This window comes from Netta rufina (assembly GCF_964035555.1).
Source record: "Netta rufina genome assembly, chromosome: 14".
Classification (NCBI taxonomy): domain Eukaryota; kingdom Metazoa; phylum Chordata; class Aves; order Anseriformes; family Anatidae; genus Netta; species Netta rufina.
Genome location: NC_140137.1, coordinates 20,401,717 through 20,425,331, shown reverse-complemented (window position 1 = coordinate 20,425,331; position 23,615 = coordinate 20,401,717). Strand labels below are relative to the sequence as shown.

The 23,615-nt window shown below is 44.3% G+C and overlaps 2 protein-coding genes across 3 annotated transcripts in view; one reads left to right on the top strand and one right to left on the bottom strand.

Moving 5' to 3' along the window:
* The window catches only part of DPYSL3 (dihydropyrimidinase like 3), a gene marked incomplete at its 5' end in the record, with an annotated part of 36,194 nt that extends 34,093 nt beyond the window's left edge, over positions 1-2,101 (top strand). For both annotated transcript variants that reach the window (XM_084295196.1, XM_084295197.1), the window contains 3 exons: positions 439-618; positions 1,160-1,322; positions 1,646-2,101. In XM_084295196.1, the coding sequence (XP_084151322.1) occupies positions 439-618; positions 1,160-1,322; positions 1,646-1,734 (432 nt within the window). In that variant the 3' untranslated portion in view covers positions 1,735-2,101. The remainder of the gene's footprint in view (positions 1-438; positions 619-1,159; positions 1,323-1,645) is intronic.
* Positions 2,102-5,708: 3,607 nt separating this feature from the next.
* STK32A (serine/threonine kinase 32A) overlaps positions 5,709-23,615 on the bottom strand; it is a gene marked incomplete at both ends in the record, with an annotated part of 29,147 nt that continues 11,240 nt past the window's right edge. Inside the window, 8 exons of the mRNA XM_084295268.1 lie at positions 5,709-5,799; positions 6,681-6,745; positions 8,387-8,515; positions 9,611-9,736; positions 12,334-12,450; positions 14,416-14,513; positions 18,121-18,210; positions 23,527-23,564. Coding sequence (XP_084151394.1) covers positions 5,709-5,799; positions 6,681-6,745; positions 8,387-8,515; positions 9,611-9,736; positions 12,334-12,450; positions 14,416-14,513; positions 18,121-18,210; positions 23,527-23,564 — 754 coding nt within the window. The remainder of the gene's footprint in view (positions 5,800-6,680; positions 6,746-8,386; positions 8,516-9,610; positions 9,737-12,333; positions 12,451-14,415; positions 14,514-18,120; positions 18,211-23,526; positions 23,565-23,615) is intronic.

Here is a 23,615-nt window from a genome sequence, read left to right as displayed (position 1 = left end):
CAGCAGGGTGGGATGCCTGTGAGCCCCAGCCTCTGCTCGCAAGGCCCTTCTCACCCAGCTGCCTTGCTTTTCCCCTGCACCTGGCACATGCAGGTGTAAAGACGCCTTTCTCCTGATCTGGGTTCCTCTTCTGGATCCAATTTTTTCCTGGCTTTGCCGGCATGCTTTGTTCACAGACCTGGTTCTGCCCTCCTCTGTTGCTGCAGTCCTTGCTTGCAGCCAGCTTCAAAGCTGTAGGTCCTGGTTCACAGTGGGAGCAGTGGTGGATCCTTGGTCTCATGGACCTAGTGAAGGACAGGAGGCCTGTGGCGCAGGGAGGGCTGTTACAGGTGTCTTCTCCCTGCCTGGGTGACTTCAGCAGTGGTGTGTGGGGACTAAGCAGCCCTCAGGGCAGGCAGTGCTCATGTTCCTCCTGACCATCATCCCTGGTTGCTGCAGGCAGCTGAATACAACATCTTTGAAGGGATGGAGCTGCGTGGGGCCCCGCTGGTTGTCATATGCCAGGGGAAGATCATGCTGGAGGATGGCAACCTGCACGTGACCCAGGGGACTGGACGCTTCCTGCCCAGCAGCCCTTTCCCTGACTATGTTTACAAGCGCATCAAGGCCAGGAGGAAGGTAAGGAGATGGGGCTGTCAGCAGACAGAGCTGTTACACTGTTAACCTGAATTGCCCTTTGTATGTCGAACATACAGTTGGGATAGCTAAGGCTTGTTGCTGGTAGTGTGCCCCCACCGGAGGCAGGACACTCGGCTGGGTCAGCAGTGGGTGATGCCTGTCCAGCAGCTCCCTTGTTGCTTTCCTGCTGCAGCAGGAGTGTGAAGGGAAATGCTGAGTTAAAAAGGAGACTGGACAAAATGGCCTTCTTCCCCAGCCAAGCAGCATAAACCCGTGCCAAGGGGCTGCCTGTCACCCAGAGCCTCTGCATGCTTTTGGAGGCTGTCGTGCAGGATGTGAGCAGTGGGGTTGAGCCACCTCCATGCTGCATGGAGGTCTTGGGCACGTAGGACAGAGGGGCACGGGACTGGTAGTGTGAGTGGCCTCTTCAGTGGTACCAGGAAACCAGGGCTCTGTGCAGGACATTGGTAGTGTCAGTGGGCTCACAGGACACTCACAGGGAGCACAGCAGCCTCACTGTCTCACTTCTCTCCTGTAACAGATGGCGGAGATCCATGCTGTGCCCCGAGGCATGTATGATGGACCTGTGTTTGACCTGACCGCCACCCCCAAGGGGGGCACCCCTGCAGGGTCAACCAGGGGGTCTCCCACGCGGCAGACACCCCCCATCAGGAACCTCCATCAGTCGGGGTTCAGTCTGTCAGGTGAGCACTGCAGTGGCTGGGCTGGCAAAATGTAGTGCTCCTGCGGTGGGTGGGGACTGAAGAGGTGGGGGGCAGACTGCAGCCATGGCAGTCATTGCAGCACCCTGCTCCTTCCACATGGGTCTGCTCTTGGAGGAGTGTCTACAGAGATGTTCAGGCCACTGCTGTCAGGGTCCTGCTGGAGTTGGAGGCAGAGCAGGTTGCTGCAGGCTGCCAGGAGCCCTTCAGGAAGACCCCAGCCTTACTGGTGGCTGAATCCTGTGAAGAAAATCCTCTCAACTTCACTTTCCCTCTTCCCTTTGTTCTTTCTTGCCCTCTGCCAGGTACCCAGATTGATGAAGGTGTTCGTTCTGCCAGCAAGCGCATTGTTGCGCCCCCGGGAGGCCGCTCCAATATAACCTCCCTGAGCTAAACCTCCATGCTGAGAAGGAAGTAATCCCTGTACAAGCAAAGGAAGAAAAATGGTACATTGGTGTTTAAGAAGGAAAAGCAAATAAACCTGTTCTGAAGAATCAATAAGCCTCAAGCCTTATGTTTCACAAATGCTACGTGCTACCTAGCTTTAAAGATGTTGCTTCATTTTGTTTTATGCATAGCCTTAAAATTCTGTTATTGTTGTTGTGGGTTGGGATGGGTTGTGTTTTTCCTCTTCCCTTTTGTATGCATGCCGCTCAGACAGGTTGCTCGGCTCAGAGTCCGTTGTTTGTGTTGAACGCTTGTGGGATGCCGTGGTGTGCGAAGGTGGGGAGGACCGTCATGGGCACTGGCTGGGCAGGACCAGGGGTCTGTCGTTTTCACCCAGATCTTGTTGGTGTTTCACCATGAAGCCCACGGGGGAGCTCAAATCTCTCTGTAACAGCTGTCACAGTGCCTCATGTAAGGTATTTCATGACTTTGTACACTTTATTAAAAAAAAAAAAAGAAAAGAAAAAAACAACTGTTCCTTCAAACAGTATGTCTTTCTGGCTGGCTTTTTTTCATCTCCAGGCTGCATCTGCTTGCCTGGCCCTTGGGAGAGTAGGGACAGGGGAAGCTGTGTTCCATGGGTGGGTGGGTGCAGGGCTCCTGGAGCAGATTTGGGCTGTTTGAGCTTGAGGGAGCTGCATGGCCAGAGGGAATCTCTGTAGGTATAGGTGTTGGGGACTAGTGTAGGTGTTGCGACCATCTGGCTTCTTGGGCAAAAGCAAAGGTATCAGCAAAACAGCTTGGTGCAAGTGCTGATGAAGGTTTATTCAGTTTGTCCATGTAGTCTCTGGCTGCGGCCTGACCTGGCCATTGTGGGCTGTGCCTGTCACTTGTGCAGTGACATGGACCAGCTCTGCACATCACCGTGTTCAGATCTTCCCTGCTGCGGCTGGTCTGGAGGCTGTGGGCACCTGTGAGTTAAATGCTTCCCTTCTATGAAGTGGTGTTTGTCAAACCAAGGGTCACAACCTTCTAAAGCTTGCAAGGCATTCAAAAAAACTTGGTTGTTTTTTTAAATATTACAAAAAATAAGTGTCAATTTAGGCAGTGCTAAATAAATACACTTTTTTGGGGGGGTCAAGTATTTGACCCCGAAATATTTATTTTTACGTGCCTGCAACTCAGACAGGACAAGTTATCTGTGCAGCAGTCCTTAAGGGGCCATGCCAGAAGAGTTGAGCCGGGGTGGGGAAGACTGTTCATACTTGGAAGTTTTGTGAACCTCTGCCATCAAATAATTTAAGATATTTCCCTGTTGCCTGGTAGTGATTAAGCTGAGGCTGTGCCTCTGAGAGTAGAGATTGTTTTAGAGGTCTGTGGGGAATTTTTAAAGATGCAATGTTCTCTCTTAACTGTTTGAGGAGGTTTGGCTGGTGGGTTGTTGGTTTTTTTTTGTTTGTTAGTTTTTGGTCAGAGAGTACACCAGTACTGATGCAGCAATAGCTGTTTGCCCCAGCCAGGAGCAGCAGTTTCCTTGTCTGGGTCTGTGGTGTATAAGCCTCTCTGCTGCGGCACCAGGGTGAGGTGACTGTAGCTGTGTGCTCTGAGGTGACAGGTAGAGCTGTTGCCACAACCAGACTTAACTGAGCCCTCCCAGACTCTGTTTAGTACTGGGCAAAGAACCAACTTACTGGTGAACTAATTCTGCTTGTTTTGCAGCTCCCTGGACAGAAAAGGATAATTTTTCCCATTTGTTTGTTTCCATCCTAACAGCATATAGTGACACCGCTGCACCCCCAGCCCTGTCCACATGCCATGCTGCAGCTATGCCAAGAGCCTGACCCCAGCAAATAAAGCAAACCAACGGGCACAGCATGTGGGTGAAGGTGATGACACCTCAGTAAACTGGTGCAGTCACCCAGGGGACTCTGGCCAGCTGCGCCCAGGAAACAGGCTCACTGCAGAGAGTGCTGCAGCCCTCGGTCCCTGCAGCTTTCACCCAGAAGCGGCTGCACCTTGCCAGTGCACCCTCATGTGACAGCAGCAAACTGCTACAGTCCCCTAAAGCTGCGGGGCTGCTTGTCGTTACTGTGCACATCGCCATGGCACCACACCAGAAGGGTGCTCAGTGCAGGCCAGAGCAGGCCCCTTCAAGTCCAGGGAGCTGCTGGCATGGCTGTGCCGGCATCCCCCCGATACCTGCCTGTTAACAAAGATGTCAGAGCCCACAGCTGCTGCTGATGCCACCTAAGTCTATGTTACAAATTACTGCAAGAGAGGCCAGGTGGGTAGGAGAAGCAGAGAAGCTGTCCTGTGGGGGATAGAGCTGTGAGGGTGGCAGTATGGAGGCTGACACTGGGGCTGCCTTAGCACAGAGGAAGCAGGGCAGGGTCCCCAGCACCCTGCACCACACACCAGACTGCCCAGAGAGCCCATTCCCCCTGGCAGCCTACATGGGATTGCACACAGCCCTGCTGCAGCCACACCAGGCTGCCCCAGAGATCTGCATCCCCCCAGGGCTATTCCTGGCTGGGGGGGCAGGCCTGATGTGACCCACAGAGGGCTCATGGTCTGGTCTGCATAGGGAATGTGTGGCTGCTGCATGCTCAAGAGGAATGGAGGCGCTCCTCTCCCAGTAGTCACTGGGATTATGGTTTGCTTGTGCACATGCTTAAGCCACACATTTCCCAAAATCCACAGCTCGAGATGCAGAGGGAGTCTTCATCTGGGAGAAAAGATTTAAACTGAGAGTCCAGTAAAGTCCTAGATGGTACTAGGCAGGAGGAACATCCACTCTGCCTTGCAATGCAAGTGACCTCAGACATAACATTGGCTTTTGATTATCTGGGAAGGAACCTTTCATTTGCTCTTGTTTTTATTCAGTTAATCAGATTTAAACAGAGAGAGAAAGACAGGAAGGCACGGGGGATACAAGAACACCTCTGGGCAAATGGGAGGCACACAGTTCATCACGCATTCATTATATTGCTGAGATTAGGAAAAATATTGAATAACAAGGTGAAAAGTTGGGTCTGCCAAAGCATTTAAGTAATAGCATCATTTCCCGCATTACCATAATAGAGATGCTTTGGCTAATCACAGTCTTGGCAAAGGCTGCACCAAGGGCACAGCTTTTACTGCAAAGAATAGCTGCTTAAATCAAGTATAAAATCAACTGTAGAGAGATGAAAACTACATATTCAAATTTATCTCTGATGTTGGAAGCCACAACCCCATCAGATTCAGAGAGCTGCAGCAGTTTAATGTGATGGTGAATGAATTTTTCAGGATGACCTGGAAAAGCTTCTGGATGCTGCTTATTTGCCATACTTGGTTGTTACTTTGTCACTACCTAATCTGTCTGTGTGCACTGATCACCCACCAGGCTGGCCCAGCTCTGTGTGAATTGGGCCAGGAAACAGCATGGTGAGAGGGCAGCTTCGTGGGAAACATTTGCTGCCTCCACCCAGATAGGGAAGCAGTTGGTCACCACCTCCAGCCCTCCACAACCAGACTTAGAGGATGTTTGCAGGAGACCTCTGCAAGCAAAGGCCATCTTCCACCTGTGCTGGTGGAGACCCTGCAGCTCAGAGCTGCCTCTTCCACCTAGAGCATTAAGCTGAGACCCCATGCAGGAATCCTGGCTCCTGAAGAGGCAGGACCCACAGATTCAACTCCCACCAGGATGAAGCTGGCAGTAACAGCTCTACTAAGGGTGCACTCCCAACCCTTCTGCTCCTGCTGGCAGTCACCTGGCACTCAGGCCCAAGGCTGCAATACTGGCTAGCCAAGCCCAAAGGGAAGAGTGCTGAGTGGCTCAGTCACATTCCTGCCACCAAGAAAGGCAAAATAATGGGCTCTGATTCTAATTGCTGGTGGCAAACTGTTAGGGCATTCCACAGGGCCTCCTCCACACCCAGGTCTGCGGGAGGGTGGGAGGAGGCACGGTGGGGCTGTGTAGCACTATCAGGGTCATTGTGCTCAGAGGTTGTTGTTCTGGCCATCCTTGTGCATGCCTCTGCAATTCGCCAGTGCTGCATGCTCCTGGGTTTTGTTGTGCTGGTGTTGCACCCTAGGGCAGAACAGAAGGTTAAGCTGCAGGAGGGTCTGGCACTGCCTGTGAGCTGTCTGCTCCCGCACCAGCCCAGTGCCCTCCTGTGCAGGCTGCTGCTGGAGGATGATGGCTGCCCACCCATGGAGAAGACCCGAACTTCAGCAGGTCCATTATGGGCTTGGGAACAGCCTGGCCATGCTACAACCAAGCCTGCCTCCCTGTCCCTGCCCCTCCCCACCCCACTCCTGGTGGCAGGACAGCATGCAGGGTGGGGGCACTGAGGACTGAGGACAGGAGCAGCAAAGTGGTGGAAGAGGAAGAAAGTCTTTGCTGTGGACACCGAGGCCTGGGCTTGCACCTCCCTGCAGAGGCAGCACCCCTGCCGCAGCCCCGGGGGCTGACGTCCACACAAAGACGTGAAGTTTCCACGCTGGCAGGGGTGTGCGCAGGGTACCTGGCTGCAGCTGCAGCACGGTGTGGGGGAGCGGGAGGCAGCGACCGCTCTAGAGCGCCTGGCCCAGGAATGTGCCTGGCACTGGGCTCTACCACCAGCTTCTGGTCCTACTCTCTGCAGCTCTGTGGTCTGGAGGCAGGACTGGTAGTACCACTAGAGATGGGAGCTGACTGCAGGACTACCAGTAACAGCCCCCGCAAGCCAGGCCATGAGCACAGGTTGTGGCCATGGGCCTGGCTGCCTCCTCATGAATGAGAACACCTCTTCAGTCCCTGGCAGCCAACAGCTGAAGCTGCTTTCACCAGTGTCTGTTTTTCTCAACAGTTTCCTCAGTAAGCTGCTAAAACCCAGTCTGCAGTTTGCTGAGGTGGCCCAAAACCCGAGTCTGCCAAAGTCTTTGTCATTGTGCCAGCATCTGTTTCACTGCCTAATTATCAATACTTACTTTTCTCTGTTGAAAACAATGAAGTCCCTCTGGAGCATCTCTAGGTGCTTTTGAAGATGGTAGGCCTTTCACGTTTGAATAGAAAAATAAAAGGATGAGGAATAACAAAATAAATTCACAGTCGACACAAAAAGATTTCACAAGGACAGCTTCAAGGATATACAGAGACATCTTTAGGTACCGAGCATCTCCAGCACTGCAGTTGGGAGAATGGAATTACAGCTCTCCTCACACAGAACTCAGTAGGTATACATGCTCCAAATTATACATTGTATATCCACAGGGACTATTCTATTGCAGAAAAAACTCAGGCTGCAAAATCCTAAAACAGTGAAGTGTACCCAAGATTTCCTGCACAATGCAGGAGGGAGGCAGCAGCTCACGAGCTATTTCATGCTCTGTTTTGTGGAAGGTCTACATTAAAGCAACCATTCAGATTCTGGCTGCTTGTGTTAACTGTGTAGAGAGCTGTACTCCTAAACAGGCATACAGATCTTGACTCAACACAGCAAGTTATCCAAGCTCTTGCTATTGGAAAGGCAAATAAGCACAAGGCTCCAGTGCCAAGGGAGGGCATGGCACACTGGGCACATGACACACATGGCACACTGCATAAAGCCAAACATAAAGCCAAATTTATGCAGGGTCAAGTCCTGAGTTCCCAGTTGATTTTTAATGCTGGGGTGCTTTGATCAACAAGGCTCCTTTTTGCAGATAAACACATATCCAAGTTAAGTCACCTTTAAACATGTTCTCGCCTATTCGTTCTTGAATAAATGTTCACAATTCATCCTGGCTTCATGAAACCAGACAGACCCACTCTCTGAGGTCTGCTCCCTGCACAGAGCAACTTGCCTTTGGACAGTGCTCTGGCCACCCTGCCAACTCCAGCAGCAGAAGAACAGTTGCTTTAAAGGATGTTTGCTTCCATTGGTAACAAATAAAAAAGAATCAGTTTTGCATTTGAAAAAACTATGACTGGGGGTTTGGTAAAATATATAAGGTGGTCAAAAATGCATCTTACCTTTTCATAACTGTATTAAAGAAAATCTCAGTACCATATAATTAAAGGGACAAAGAAGAATGAAGCTTTTTTTTTTTTTTAAAAAAAAAAAAAGCCAAAGCAATCTTCATGATCTAGACAGGAAATTCTGGCATTATTGAAGCCAGTAAGAGTTTTGACACCACTTCCTGACTAGCAGAATATTTCAAACCCAGGACTTTGCTAAGCTCACTGATACCAGCTTGTGTATTCAAAGCACTACCTCTTCCTGGGTTGCTTATGGTCCTGGATATGTTTTATGTTTTTGCAGCACCTAAGATGGAACTGAAGTGAACAAAAGAACAAATTTCTACCCAGAAGAATCTCTCCAGCACCACAAAAACTGTGCAGTGTCTCTGGAGTGTTTTGCAACTTAGATAGACCTAACTTCAACATTTACAGGCTACCATACCCCCCACCTCCCACCCCCCAACACACACACCTAACTGGAGATTTTAGAAAAGCAATAGTGTGTGTTGGTCCTGCTGTACCATTCTGAGGAGTACATCTGGGTAAGGAATGCAGGAAACTCTTGCGAGAAAAAATTGCCTGAAGGAATAAACATAGTCTGTTTAAACAGTTTGCTGTGGTCTTGCTAAGCAATAGTCAGCTTTCATGGAAAATGAGACTTCTCAACCATGTGTATATACCTGCTTGCTCTCACCTGTGAGGAATTGCTTTTGCTGGTGTCTTTTTCCTTTTTAGCCAAGCGCTTTTTTTTCTTATGAAGGGGTTTGGATTCTAGGATCATTTCTTCAAGTTCAAAGGTTGGGTCACAGTTCAGTCTGCCTTTCTGGAGGGGAGAGAAAGGTGGCCTGAAGTGACTAGTGCCTGTCTTGAAGAGACTCTCTCTCATAAATTGGAATGCATCTGGGAACTGAATTTTGTAAAAAATGAATTAATTACAATTGCACACGTAGCCAAAACACCTGCTGTACATCTTACATGTTTTATCAGTTTCCTCAGCCAGTGGAACATTGTCAAGGTGCGTTTGCATCATTTGAAAGAACACTTGCTCCCTTTGTGCTTACTACTTATATTCAACCCATTGGCTGCTTCAAAGTGACAGTGAGAACTGTGTTTCTTGGCTGGGCTGTGCCTCTCTCGGGAAGGTGTACAAGGTCTTGTAAAAAGGGTTTTAAAGCAATACTTGTACAAGCACCACAGAGAAAACCACTGACTGAGGGGAAAAAAGCAGATAAATATTCATAGTTTAGTCTTTCTTTTGTTTGGCTCCAAGTGAAAACCAGTTGGAGCTACTCTGCACAGAACAATGCTTGGATTATTTTCAAAAAGGGTTATGTTACTTTTGTGCTGCTTAAATCCAATTAAAAAAGGATCAGAAACACTAATCTACTGTATTTGTTCTTTTACTATGAACAATGGGCTTGTTAGGGAGAGTCATTACAGGAAGAAACAATTATCATATAATGACTGGTGATTTCCAGGCTCATAATGAGTCTATGTCTGCTCATCATTATTATTATTAATTTTAATTTTAATTTTTGCATTTGGAGAGCTGGTTCTAAACAGGGCTGCTAAGAAAAATGGTTCGGTGCAGGATGTCTCACAAGAAATAACATCATGTATTTGATCTGACATGTCAAGGGTGCTCATGGGCATGTAAAACCAAGTCTGTAACCAGAAATTCTGATAATATTATAAACTGAGCAGATCATGTTTGGGGCACCCATACTTTATAGTTACCCCCCATTAGTCTTTATTACATCCACAGAGAAGTGAAAATTCTGCACTTGCCTCTTTTCCCCTTTACCTTAGGACATCTGATGTTTTTGTGTTCCCACTCTGATTTGATGCAAGGTGCAAGGGCAGCGTGTTACAGGAACTTTGACTCATTAAGAACATTTCAAACTTAAAATGGCCTTACTGTGGGAATGAATTCTGGCATTATCCTTTTCTGGAGAACAGCATCCCAGTTTACATCTGACAGATATGGAAAGTCCTGGATATCTTTCAGCTGAGAAAAACGCTTATCAGGATTTGTCTCGAGCAACTGCAGTGAAGAGTGAAATGCAAGAGGTTAGAATGAGACCCCAAAACATGAAATGAAAGATTAGGTACATACAAACATGTCTTTGGTGAAGTTACACTGGGTAAAGAGCTAGAGAAGGGAAATAATGATCAGATTTTTGAGTATATGTGTGTCCATACCTGCTTTTTCACAAATGTACCAGTTTTGCCTTTGCTAGCTAGTTACTGCCCCGCACTCTGTTCAGGTACCCAGGGAAGTGCAGTGGCAACAGCATGTGGTTACAAAGGCAAGGAGGTGCTCAAGAACATCATTGTCATTTGTACCTGAGGACAAGCTTGAGGCCTGGGTAGGTCTGCCATTTGGGTTAGACCATCGGTTTACTCCATACAACCAGGAGATTGGCACCAGCAACCAAACAAGTGCAAGTCACCTCTGCGAAGGGGGTGATTGCTAAAATTGTTAAAACACATAAGCTACAGATAATTGGGGCAAGCAAGCAAACTGAAGCTATTCAAATGTTACTCGTCTGCCAAAGACAATGGTGAAGGCTCTGCTGAATAAAGCTCCAGGAAATATAGCTCAATTAACAATGCTGCATTAATACTGGGTGTTTTCAATGGCTGTCTCAACCTTCACCAGAATATACAAGTAGCTCACAATCTTTAATTCTATTTATTCTCATTTTTATTAACAACTTTTATCACCATTTTAGGAGGAGGAGCTGAGGTGGCACAGTGACTTTAAACAATTTGCCCAAGGTTAAAAGAATCATAGAATCATAGAATATCCTGAGTTGGAAGGGACCCTTAAGGATCATCAAGTCCAACTCTTGACACCGCACAGGTCTACCCAAAAGTTCAGACCATGTGCCTAAGTTCACAGTCCAATCAAAGCATTTGTTACAGAATGGGGAAATCTTGCTTCTGCTTTCCAATTTTAATAGCATATCAGTAAAGCATTCCTGTTTTCTAACTCTAATCATGGAATATTAATATGCATCACTCCATTGTGAAATAATGGATTCACACTGCTTATTTTCTGATTTTTATTTTTATTTTTTTTCAACAGTGCTGTAGGAATTGCTTGTGTGGAAGGAAATGATTGAGTATTGTCTTAAAGATTGAGGATTCAGCATTGCATAAACTGATGACTGTGTGCAGCATGCAGGAAAAACAGACAATCTGCACCTTCCGGACCCCTTTGAGTCTCCATCCCATGTTAGTGCCTGCAGCTGAGCTGTGGGAGGCAAAAGCTACGCAAAGTGTGTGGTATATACAGACCAAACAATAATATCACTCACAGTCCATTTCCTCTGATGGAACTCAGTGTTTAAGTACTAACATGAGTGATGCAGGTCTGCTAGGAATGATATTTTGCTTTGAACCTTAATACATACAAAATTTCACAGGAGATGCTTCAGCCAGGAAAATACCCTAGTTGGCTTCATTTATAATACCTATGGATGTCAGAGCAGATGCAAAGGACACTTGAAAATTTAAATTGCGACATTGCATTATTTATTCACAAGGGAGTCTGTATGGCTTGCAGCATGTTGTGGTCCAAGGGAAAAACCTCTAACATAAAAATGAATATCAACACAAAGGACGTCTGCAGTAAATATACCTATATTGCTGTTAGGCTTAATGAAATTGCAGCTCCATATAATTTTAAGTATATTGAGATATTCTTCAATTTCTGTCTTGGAAATATGCTGCGTTACTGTCTCAGCAAGGAATTAATGTCTTGTTTCCATTAAAAGAGTTTGAGAGCGTTTCATTAGAGAGGACAAAATAACACTTCTCTATACTATTTGGAACAAAACACGGTAAGTTAAGTACTATTTTATTGCTTAGACTTATATGAAGATTAGAAAATTTATTCACACATTTTCCAAAAATTTTCAGCTAGTACTGTTAAGCAGAGGTCAGAATTTCAGCTTTGCTGCCATTGTATGCATACAGTGTCTGATACTGAGAAACAATAGTTTTGCTTATTGAAGATACAGTTTCACTACAAACATTATTTTCAGCTTCAAAATGATTCCAGTAATGATTTTGAAGCAATTTTGATAATAGTTTATTAATAACTAATTACAGTGGTGCATAAACTTCATGACATCAACGGATTTCAATACTACCTGCACTTCTTGCAAATCTTTTCATTATTAGCAAGAATGTTTTTTCATAATTCAAAAATTTTATGCATTTTTGGGGGGCCGAATTTGTGTACACATATATCAGCATCTACTTCTAAGTTCTAGTATAATTCTGACAAAGTTATAGAAGAACCTTTGGAAATGAAGACTGCCTGTGTCCTTAGGAGAGATGCATTAGCAGCAGCCACAGTTGCCAACACAAACTCCATCACCATTAGTCCAGGAAGCAGTACTGTTAGTTGATTATTACATTAGTGTGTCTATAATATTAAAAAACTCGATATTTATCATATAGTACCATCTGAAAGTCACCGACACTGGGTCTGGATGCAGTTTGTAATGAATCCCCACAATTTAGTACAAAGGCCAGAGTGCCCAGTGGAAAGTCTTAACTCATTCCAGCAGGCTTCCAGCTATAAAACATCCATGCTCCTAAGCTGTCTGCTTCCACAGCTGCCCTTACCTTTTTGATTAGTGTCACCATTTCCTTGGACCAGGCAGCAGGGTACATTACTGTAGCTGTCTTGAACACGTGAGCCATTTCATTTGTGGAAGTGTTGGAGCGAATATGATATGGCCTCTGTGAAAAATGCAACAAGGAAAGCGTTTTAATGCATCTCCTTTTCCACCTCATTTGGAAATCTTTTTAGAACAAGGTAGCTCCAAACAAAATCTCTTTGCACATTTCCCAGCTCCCCACTGAAAATCTCTCACTGTAATAAACAAAATAATAATGTCAGGAAGAACAACAATAATAATAACTAGATGTTTAAACAGTGTGACAGATAGGAGGCAAAACAAAAATTAGAGTCATTAACCAGCTTTTGTTTACTTGGCCTTGTCAACATTTGTATCTTGAAGGACTATGAAAAAGGATTAAAATATAGTGCTGCCATTAAAGCATTCCCAATATTCCTGTAAAATGCTCTTCTGTTTTCAGCTCTTCATTCACGTTGGATACAACACAAGTAAAAAGAAGCAGGATTTCTCCCAACTACCAGATCATATGAAGAAATACTGCCCCAAGAGAGGCCACAAGCCCCAGGTATGACATGAGGCTGCAGAATGACCTGCAATACAGCGGCACAGCGGACAGCAGCCTGAGCTGTCCCTCAGGACTGCTTTGTTACACACGTGGGCAGGGACAGAGTCGGGCTGCCTGGAGGCAGTGGAACACTCAGGGAACTGAATCTGAACTGGGCAGGATGCAACTAGTGCTAGCACACAGGTGGCCCAGGTCACCTCCATGTTTAGCTCCTACCTACAGCAACACTTCTGTCTTGCTTAAAAAGACAATGTGCAATGAAAGGGTGCTGCTGTTTGGGAAGATTTTTAATTCCCAGATTTTTACAGTATTTGGGTGGGGGGAGGGAGGGTAGGGAGAGGGAGAGGAATGCTGTCAAAAATGCATTTAAAATAATAGCTACAAACTGTGAGATGAAATCAGGTGCATTGTGCTTAACACATGCAGACACTAGATGGACCTCAAGGTCTCCTTTCACTTCCAATACAGTAACCACCACTGAAGATACCTTTTATTATGGCTGTGAGTACTAGAATACTTAACAGCATTTCTACTTCTATCTTTGGAAATAATGCCATCAAGTCAAAAATCAATGTGATGAACAGTCCTACAATTTGTTTAAATTTACAAATAGAAAATTCACATATTATATTAACATTTTTAGAGTTACTCAACAGTTCAGACAAAAGTGTCCTCTTAATGTGTACTAACTTGATCACTCACAATCTGTTCTTTATATTTATCACATATATTTTTAGTCTTTCTGCAAAGATTGATTGTAGGGTAAAAGTAAAACACTTTAAAAAGTGTTTGCTCTTACTGAAAGAAGTCTTCTAGCCTCTCAAGATTTTAAACCACCTTTTGCTTAGAAGAATATAATTTAAAAAAAATTACTCAGCTTTTTACACAACAGTTCCAAAACAGTGATCTCATCATTTGTCTACCAGGCCACCAACCTTACCTAGGTTAGAAGCAGAACGTTGACACAACAGGCATGAATTGTACCTAATTAATAATTTACATGTTGTGGTTTGCTTTTGCTAAAACTGCTCAGTCTTATCGCAAAAGCAACAAGATTATTATTATTATTATTATTATTATTATTATTATTATTATTATTATTAATCTTATTTTTATTTTTATTTATTTATTTATTTATTTTTCTTGCAGGATGGGAGTTCAGAGTCAACTATATTACAGACCAAACTTAAGGATTTCTCACTCGTTAATCAGATGGATCCACTTTCCTTGAATAGTCTGTGCCAATTGAGAAGTCCTTGGACACTGTGAGGAACTGTCACAATGAGTTATTCTGTATTGCAGTGTTTTTCTCTCTGAGCTCTTAGCTGTGATCACAAAAGCTCTGATGAAGATTTTGTTTCTGCTGCCTATACTGTAATAAACTTTAAAGCATTGAATTTAGCTTGGAACTTTCATCCCTGTTATAAGGTATTAACCTTCCCAAGAGAGTGCCTTAAGGAAAGAGAGGACAGACAGCAACAGCAGCCGTGTGCGCCGTACCCGGGCTCTGAGCAGCTCATAGGCAGTGATTCCTAGTGACCACCAGTCCACAGCGAAGGAATAGCCGGTAGGTTTTGTGGAGTTAAACATTTCAGGTGCTGTGAAATACAGAAAAGAGATCATTTGCCTTGCTGCAATCTACAGCGGAAATCAGCAGCACAGAATGAACACCTCGTCCAGTGACACAGAGAGCATCCCTGCTATGCTGCGTAAGACGTAAATTAGCATATTACCCATTACCACATTGCTGATCACTTCTGTGTTTTTCTTCAAAACAATGGTATGTGACTGGTAGATTGGCCCTTTACCAAAGTACTGAGGGGGTGCACAAATTTAAGCATGGCTTCCTTGCATCAGGTAATTGTTTGGTCTTTGTCAGGCTTCACAATGGCTGTCTCAGTCTTGCCGTGCAGAACGTTGCAATACTGAGGAACCAAGACCAGAGGAGACCAAGCACCTGCCTGCAAACCACCCGACCCTGCACCATGACAAGGGCTGTGCGGCACATTGCTGCTGCTCCCTGCAGCTGGATGCGAACACCTGCTGATCCTGTGACCTGCTTTGCTCTCAACACCGTGCTTCAGGACAGAGATGGCATCTGACTCAGCTGACAGCACAGAGGTTTAACCCAGATATTTGCCTGCCCTGGAAACAGGCACACTTTGAAATCTTGACCTTGCTGCCTAACTACAGGTACAATTAGCATGGTATGAAACATTTTCTGCTGTGTTAAAACCCAAACAAGCATTTCAGGTCCTCTGAGCCTTATTTTCCCTACCCGTGAAATGGGACTGAATGATTTCTACTCCTAATGGACTGTTGCAAAACTGAATTAATTGATGTGTGCAAATGATGGGGTGGCCTTGATAAATAGGTGTGCCACCACCAGTGTGACTTGAATATTCAACAATGATAAATACAATCCAATTTATGTTGATTACAGGATGCTTTATGTAACTCCCATAACCACTTAGAGATTTACCAGACCCAGGTAATTTCCTATATCATATAAAGCACTAAAACCGCTCACTGCTCTGGTGCAGAGTGCTTCCTATGCTGCTGTGCTCCCAGTCTTGTGGTATCTGAGATCCCTATAGCCCCAGCACATGGATCTCCTCAATGCTCCTCTGTTCTCAAAGACAGAGAAGAGTAAGTGACTTTTTCTGCCACGGTGCTTGCCCATTGCTCCATAGTAAATATGCTCCAGAATAAGGAATAACCCTGATTCTCTGAATCTACGCATAAAATTGGACTGAATATCTTCTCACTTCCCTCAGAAAGCCTCTCTGCTCTTCAGCTAGTGCTTAGTAGATGTCCATGTTTGAAAGCTGTTCCCTTCCCACTCATCTCTCTTTGCTCATATTTAAAGTACTTCCATCTGGTAGAAACTAAATGCAGCCCCACACAGTGAATGAAAGCAGCTCTTTAGAAACATTAATATGCAGCATAAATGTAGACATAGTGTCAACTGCACCCTTGGCGACAAAAAGCAAGTTTTAACTGAATGAAGCCTAAGTACCACAGCCTTTTAGGAGGAAGCTACCATGCTAATACAAAGTGAATGGAGGCACAGGATAAAATACTCCCTCTCTTCCTTAGGTAATAAATTTCCCTTTTGAGATGAAGGGGAAAAAAATACTGTACTTTATTTTGTGAGTGAGAAGGGAGGCAAGAACTACTCTAAATAAAACAAAAGTGAAACCAGGGAGCAGTAATTTCCTTCTGTGCATGTTTTCCTTTTTAAGATGATTGCACCAGGTGATGCAAAGGTGAGAGGTCACTTTGGGGCTTCTGATGAAAAGGAGAATGCTGGGTTCCTCCCCTTCCCTCAGGGATCTGGCTTTGCAGTAGCTGTATGGAGGTCTTGATATTTAGGTCTGGCAGATGGTCTTACTCTGTAAGAAAGCTTTTTGTTTTGTATTTAGTGCTAGCTGTATAGAAATCCTTCTGAGTGGTTTTGTTTCATGTAGGAATGTCACACTCGTGCTTTACCTAATACGAAGACTTTTATGTGTGATGTTTGTACAAGAGCTCTTTTTGCATTCACTCAGGACATTTCTCTGCAGTTTGTTTCCTGCATGCTTCAGCCTTGATTCATCCTAGGTAGGTCCATAGTGTTCCGCTTTATGTTTACCAGCTGTGCTTGTGTGGTAAGTATCCAGTGGGTCTTCTACTACCTGAATAGCCAGCTTCACTGGTCTGACTAGTAAGCAAGCCTGAGTAAGGTTCCTATACTCCTATTCTAAAGGGGAAAATAATAAGAAGGATTTTTTAAAAATTTATTTATTTTTTATTGAGTAGTAGGGAAACAAGGTCTGTTCAGGGAGCAAGCACTGTGTGTCTTTCTTCCCTGCATGTGTGCTGATCTGCTCACAAAAACTCTTCCTACACCTGGCTCAACACTGCAGTGGAGCAACTGAGTGCTCCAGAGCCACCTTGCCCCAGAGGACATCCCTTTGTGCACCCTGACAGCTGCCAGAGCAGTTTTCCTGCCTGGGACTAGTTCCATGCCATTGCCTGGAGGTTAAAAGCTTCATAAAAAATGCAATTTTTAGAAATCAAAGAAAGAAGAGGAAAGGGAGGGCTTGTAACCATAACAACCAACCTGGCTACTCGGATCCGTGGGGACCTGGAGGCTGGTGCCCAGCTCCCACAGTGAGAGCACTAGCTCCATGTGCCGCAGGTGGCTGCCTCCATGGCCCTGCAGAGCCGTGTTGGGGCTGCAGGGACTTGCTTGGAACAGCCAAATCCCATATTAACAACAGAGGGACAATGGGAGAAGTTTTCAGAAAGACTGAAATACAGGTTCAGCATTTATCTCCCTGATGTGGTAGCCACATTTGCACCATCTGTGCCTCCTTTGTGCAGATGAGGCTTTGTTCCTCACCACTGTGCTCTGGAGCCCCTGCACATTGCCCTGCTGGTATCTGGCACATGGAAACAGCAAGTTCCCATCCCCTCACCACTCCTAAGCAGAGGGTGAAACTAATTCTTAAAGCAGCTAGCTTATATAAAAATGCAAATTATGAGTCAGTGATGCAGCAGTGTAAAGCTTTTATTCAGTCCCTCACTAAATCAGTACAAGCCTTTGTGCTTCATTTCCCTTCTCAAAGGTAGTAAGAGCGTTTCATCCCTAACAGAAAGAAAAAAAGAGATCTGTGGAAATAAATGGGTTGCCCAGGGTGGTGTCACTGTCCCTGGGGTATTCAAGGAAAGGTTGGATGTGGTGCTTAGGGACGTGGTATAGTGGGTGATATTGGGAGTAGGGTGATGGTTGGACCAGATGATCTTGAAGGTCTTTTCCAACCTGAATGATTCTATGATTCTACTATTTCATGACTTGGCACTGCTTGTGACATGTTCTGAGATCCCAGGCATGTAACTATCTTAATTTATCATCAAAACTAAGCTGTACAGCACGGTACAATGCTGCTAAAATTAGTGTTTGTAATAGGCTTGCTTTGTTCAGCTGTGTGAAGTTGGTGCCTGCCACACCTCGTCCAGCTGCATAGGGGTGTGGGGGGGGTCCTCTGCAGCACTAGCTGGGTAGTTTCTCATGTCACACAGATGTGTGTCTTTTGTTACATACCAGGAACAAGAATTCAAACTTGCATCACAAAGGGCTTCAGTTGTATCCTGCTGCAGCTGACAAATCAGGCCCATAAGATGGCAATTCAAGAACATGTAATTTTAATCAGTTCTTACCCATATATGGCTTTGTGCCGGCAATTGTGGAAACTTGCATTTCTTTAGTCAGCATCGTGGCAATATTGAAATCAGTGATGTGCACGTGTCCTGAAAGAGAGGTTAATGTGTAAGCAGATTTGCTTTAATTTTACACAAGAAATAGCCTTGAATCAGAAGCTTACAGTAAGATACTCCATGGAAAGGTATTTCCAGAAAAAAAATAAATCTGGTGCCAGAAGTTACAGAAAGTATTTCAGCTTACACGTTGCTTACAGATGTATCTTGTTAGATGAAGTATTCCCTTTATTTGTTCTCCAGAGCAAAAAAGATTGGAGTTCTCCAACTAGTCACCTAATAGTGATTGTTTTTTACATAATTTTGGGAAAAGGGAACTTACCTCTTCTTACCAAAAAAAGTCAATTTTATTTTTTTTTTTTTAAATCCCTGATATTTTTGAGCAATAAGAATGTGATATTTTTTAGCCTATGTTATATCTCGATTTCTTATCTCATGAGTTCTGTGCTGGTGTAAAACGATATGCTACCAAATCGTCTCTTCTGATGAAAGTCATTCTAAAGGGAATTTCCCAACCTTTCTCATTTATTTCTATCCTTAACTTCATAGCTTCATTTCTGTGCTGCTGGGAGACTTTTTTTTTTTTTTTTTTTTTTTTTTTTTTTTTTTCTGGGCTCAAATTCTAACCTGTTTTAAACTGTAAGTGGTTGGAAGATGAAGAGAGGAAAAACAGTTTTATAGACATTATATACCATGTTTGTAATCTCTTCAGTGATCACTTCAGAGTAGTTTAAGAATCAGTAATCTTCTGTTCATAGAACCAAGTGACCTTTAATACATCAATAATGGAAACAGTTACTGCAGGCTTGAAAATAAAATGTAATTTTCAGGCAGAGACTTACTGTGGTTTTGGTTTGGTCTGTGAAAGGACATGGAAGTACTAGCACAGTAGCACAACTGAATGGTGACTGCCATGCAACGTTGTCTTGAACATCACCTATTTATGCCCTTGATGGGAAATTGGGACTGGTGTACGATGTGGAAAAGCCCATATGAGAAACAGAAGTCCAGGGTTTCTGTCAGTTAGCACTTCCTCGCTTTGCACTATGTACGTTGTGCAATACACATCTGCCAGCACAGAGAACTTCAGCAGGTAGGTATTTATCTGCTGCAAATGTAAGAGGGGTGACCAGCATAAAAGGACAGAGATGTGCAGTCTGAGTGTAATGAGAGAAGAAAGAAATGAAGCAGGAAATGTTACAAAACTAAAGGAGAAAAAACATTCTCATTTATAGTCTGTAAATGTAAATTTATCAATGCTTATTTTTTAATATAGTAACTTTAGTATAGTAGTTATAAAATAGGCACCACTTGGAGAAAGAAAAAACAGAAATCAAACTAAAAACAAAACAAAAACAGCCTTGAAGCATCAGCTTATGCTGTTCAAGAAGCCCAGTGTCCTGCTGGACAGAATGGGGCTCCCTGACTGCATCCCAGGCTGGTGACTCTGGCTCGTGCAGGGCGAGGACCTGCCTCAGAAGTGGCTCCCAGCTAAGCTGATGACTGGAACCTAGGGGAGCAGCAAGTGCTAAGCCTATGCCCAGGAAAGGGAGGAATGGAAGATGTGGAATGGGTCGCAGCAGCAAAACCACATGAGACTTCTACAACATGCTTTGTCTGCACAGCCTTCATCAAGGCTGCTCAAAGCACAGCACCCTGTTCCCAATGTTTCCATGGGAAGCATGTTTTATTGTGAGCAACTACTGTCTTTCTAAAGCACAACTTCAGCCTTTTCAAAGCTGAGCTAAAGATAACTACCTGACATGTCCTATTCTGCAGGAACTAGCAAGCATCATCCTCTTAAAAGGACTAGTAAGAAATCCTGCAGGATGAACTCTATCCACACCTGTTGGTGCACTGATGCTGCTTTCTGCCTTCATAATTGTGCCTCCTGGCACAAGTCAGCTTATTTTAATGATGTTTGCATTTAGAGAGGATTTTCCAGTGTTTCCAAGTAGGGTTAGCAGTGGCTTTCTAGCTACTTGCTCTTTGTTGATCCCAGGTACTAAGCACCTCTTATTTTTCCTCCTTTGAGGATGTTCTCAGAATGGAACAAAATATATGTTACAACAAGCAAAAGATCCTTGCACAAGAAATCATTAATATCCCCTTATAGGGTAGGAATGTTTTCTGTTATCACTGCTGCAATATGCACAACTGCTGTTTACAAGCTGAAAAGGAAATAAAAAGAGTAGATGTGATTTGCAGGGATATGAAAGGAAATACATCCTCCTAGCTCGTCTGCTCATTTACTTGGTGGTGGTGGTGTTTGTTTGTTTGTGAGCACTTAATTTGTTGCTGCTTATTCCCTAAACTCGTATCAGTGAGCAGACAAATTATGTATAGCCGTAAGGGCAATCAATACAAGGCTGACTTCACTGAAGTGAATTTCTTTGAACCTTGTGGGTTGGTGTAGCCTAATTCTTCTGAATAAATGCTGATAGTCTTTTCTTCTTCCTGACCTCATGCATTTTCTCTTAAGGCACTGAACCTGTTTGTTCCTGGCAGAGCTGGACTCGTTATCAAAACCATCAGAATTGTTGTTTATTGAATTTTGCAGACTCATCACCTTCCTCTGTAATAACAGGGGGTGGCTGAATTGCAGTTGTTTCCTTTACCACAGAGAACAAATGAAAGTGGCTCTTACCGATGGAGATACTATGACAATGCTTTCCTCAGACATTAGCTTCAGCAGCTAGAAATTCGCTTCTGTTTAATTTTCTTAAGTAAAATGACATCACCTTCATATGGCTAAAAGTTGATGCTTTGGTAGTGAGCACCTGTTATTTTCTCCAGATGCTGTGAAGCATTTAAGGAAATCTTTACAATTCGGCCTAGATATTTTATGTGGGAACAGTGATACCAATTTGCCTGCTGCAAGCATCTGATCTAGCTGGGAAAATTTGGGAAACAGTACAGTTCGTGATACCACCTAAAAAGACTGTATTGCATCCATTGCTCCTGCCTGTGTCTCTTCAGTGATAGGTGCACAGTGTGTAAAACACTGGAGCCCCCCTCATCCCTATGCCCAATTAGCCACGGTCAGGGTGCAAAATGTACCAATATTCTTTTATTCCCAGGTGAGCTGTGCTGCCATTGAGCCAAATCGATAGACTTACCACTAAAGGAGGAAATCACTTTGTGCTTGGAATGACTGTTGAAGGTGGTCATCTACTGAAGATTTTTTCATTTTGGGACTTGATTCAAATCTCTAACAACTGCTTTATTTATTGTGCAGAAAGACATTTCTCCTATATTCTCCTTTACTTATGGCTCACTTCAATTTCTTAGCTGAAATTGATAGGGTACTACAGAATGTCACTGACCAGATAGACAGAGGCAAACACATCAGGTGTGTGTTATGTTTGTGACAGTCAGCAGCAGGGTGATATGCCAGTCTGTGAAATCATGAGAAGCACTGGCACTGTCAACAGTCTGAAACACCCTCCTAGTCAAAGGCTAGGTGGTGTGTGCAAGGGCTCCTTTGTCCCTGTCAGCAGTCAACACCAACAAAGAGGGCACTGCACTTTGCAACAGACACAAAAGTCTTCCACTCATAAGCATGGGAGGTGAAGAGTGACAGCAGGGGAAGGCACTTCACAGCTGGAAGGTGGGCCAAAGGGCAGAGCTGGAAGGCAAGAGGAGTCAAGAGATGAAAGACTGGAATCTGACTGTTGAAGGCTTTCAGGTGTTTTATGCTCTGAGGGGACTGGTCTCAATCAAAAACATTACAAAAACCGATTAGTAGATTGCACGTGCTTTCTGAAAAGTTATGAAAGCCTGGTGAAGGAAGAGGAGAGGGAATGGGGACCTGCAGCTTCGTTCCATAGGGAAGGAGACACAAAAACAAGCTCAACCTGAGGCTAAATGTAGATAAACATACCCTGATAACAGCTGCTCAGGGGACAGAAGTCAAACTGTGTGCACAAAGCTTTCTGTATGCATGAGAGAACACATCTTTGGGTGAAGATGCAGCAGGAAAAGAAATAGAACAAGAAGTCATAGTCAGAAGGACACTGAAGTCAGGGGTACAGTCACAGAAAATAACTCTGAAAACTCTGCAGCAGACAGTTAAAATATCTCTGTGACTAGAGAATAGGCTCAGAAATCAACCCAAATTGCAGTGTCATTACGGAGTTTTGTAGACGATGTGCTGCTGAGCTGAATGCAGCTGCAGAGGCATGCAGCACCTCTCTTCCCTTTGTTCTTCCCTCTTTGGCAGAAGGCTGACCTACATTCCAGTGGCTCCCACTCAGGTGATCCTGCAGTTCGTGGGGGAAGCTGCCCAGGGTGCAGGGCCCAGCCCAGCACATCCTGCCCCAGCAGACACTGCCAGCCTGTGCTGGGAGCAGCTTTGCTGACAGCTCCTCAATAAATAATGAAAGTAGAGGTCATATGCGAAGCTACTAGAGCCTGGGCTCAGGTGTTCCTGGCAGGCCTAGTTACACATGTGAACTGTGTCAATTCTGCAAGAGCATCAGGATCCACATTAAAACCTCTGAAATGATAATACATTAAGATACACTGCACTCCTGTACTGACATTTTCTCTTGAAGTGGCTTACTGTCATTGCTAATGAAGATTTCTCACAACAAAACAGTTACATGGATTTTCCAGAAAATAATCAATGACAAAATGCTTTTTTAATGACCTAAAAGCTGATAAATATCAGAACAACTCTTCATGGTGGCTGCTTTGCCAGGACACAAAGAGTGTCCAGAGATCACACAAGACTATAGTAAGGGTATTTCCTGAGACAAGACTAAGCGAAGATTTATAGCAACACCTGTAATATACCCAAGCCCATACCTTCTCCAGAGCTCCCTCTGAAAGTCAAATGCTTTAGGAAGAAGAAAGTACCTGAACAAAGATGATCTGTTCAACCATAATGCAATCTGTTCATGAACATACATTACATACAGTCCATAACTGCATGTACATTTGCATTCAAATGATTACATTTCAAGTAAATTTTAAGCAACAGCAAAGATCTTAAAATAAGGTTTGTTAGGCAATTAACCCCAACTAGCATGGAATGCATCAAACCTGCCAATGACTTCTAGAGACGTTTTTGAGTCAGTCAGAGGAGGTGTTGATTAAACACTAATGCACCCTTAGAAATAACACAGCAATGAGGGGTGCATAATGCCCTGAATGCACACAATGCTGCTGCTCAGAAAGTAAAAGACATAAACACAAAAGGATATTTTCTGTTCCAAACTGCTTGTGAACTGAGAGAGAAAGCAACACAAAATGAGGAAAACAGCAAACACCTAAATTTCAGCATGGACATACTATTCCTGTCTCTACCTTTATGCATATGCATGACCACAGAGAAGTGGCACTTACCATGCTCATCCAGCAAAATGTTGTCAGGCTTGATATCTCTAAGAAAGAGGGAAGAGGAAACTGCCATTAGCTTATGGAAGTGATGTGAA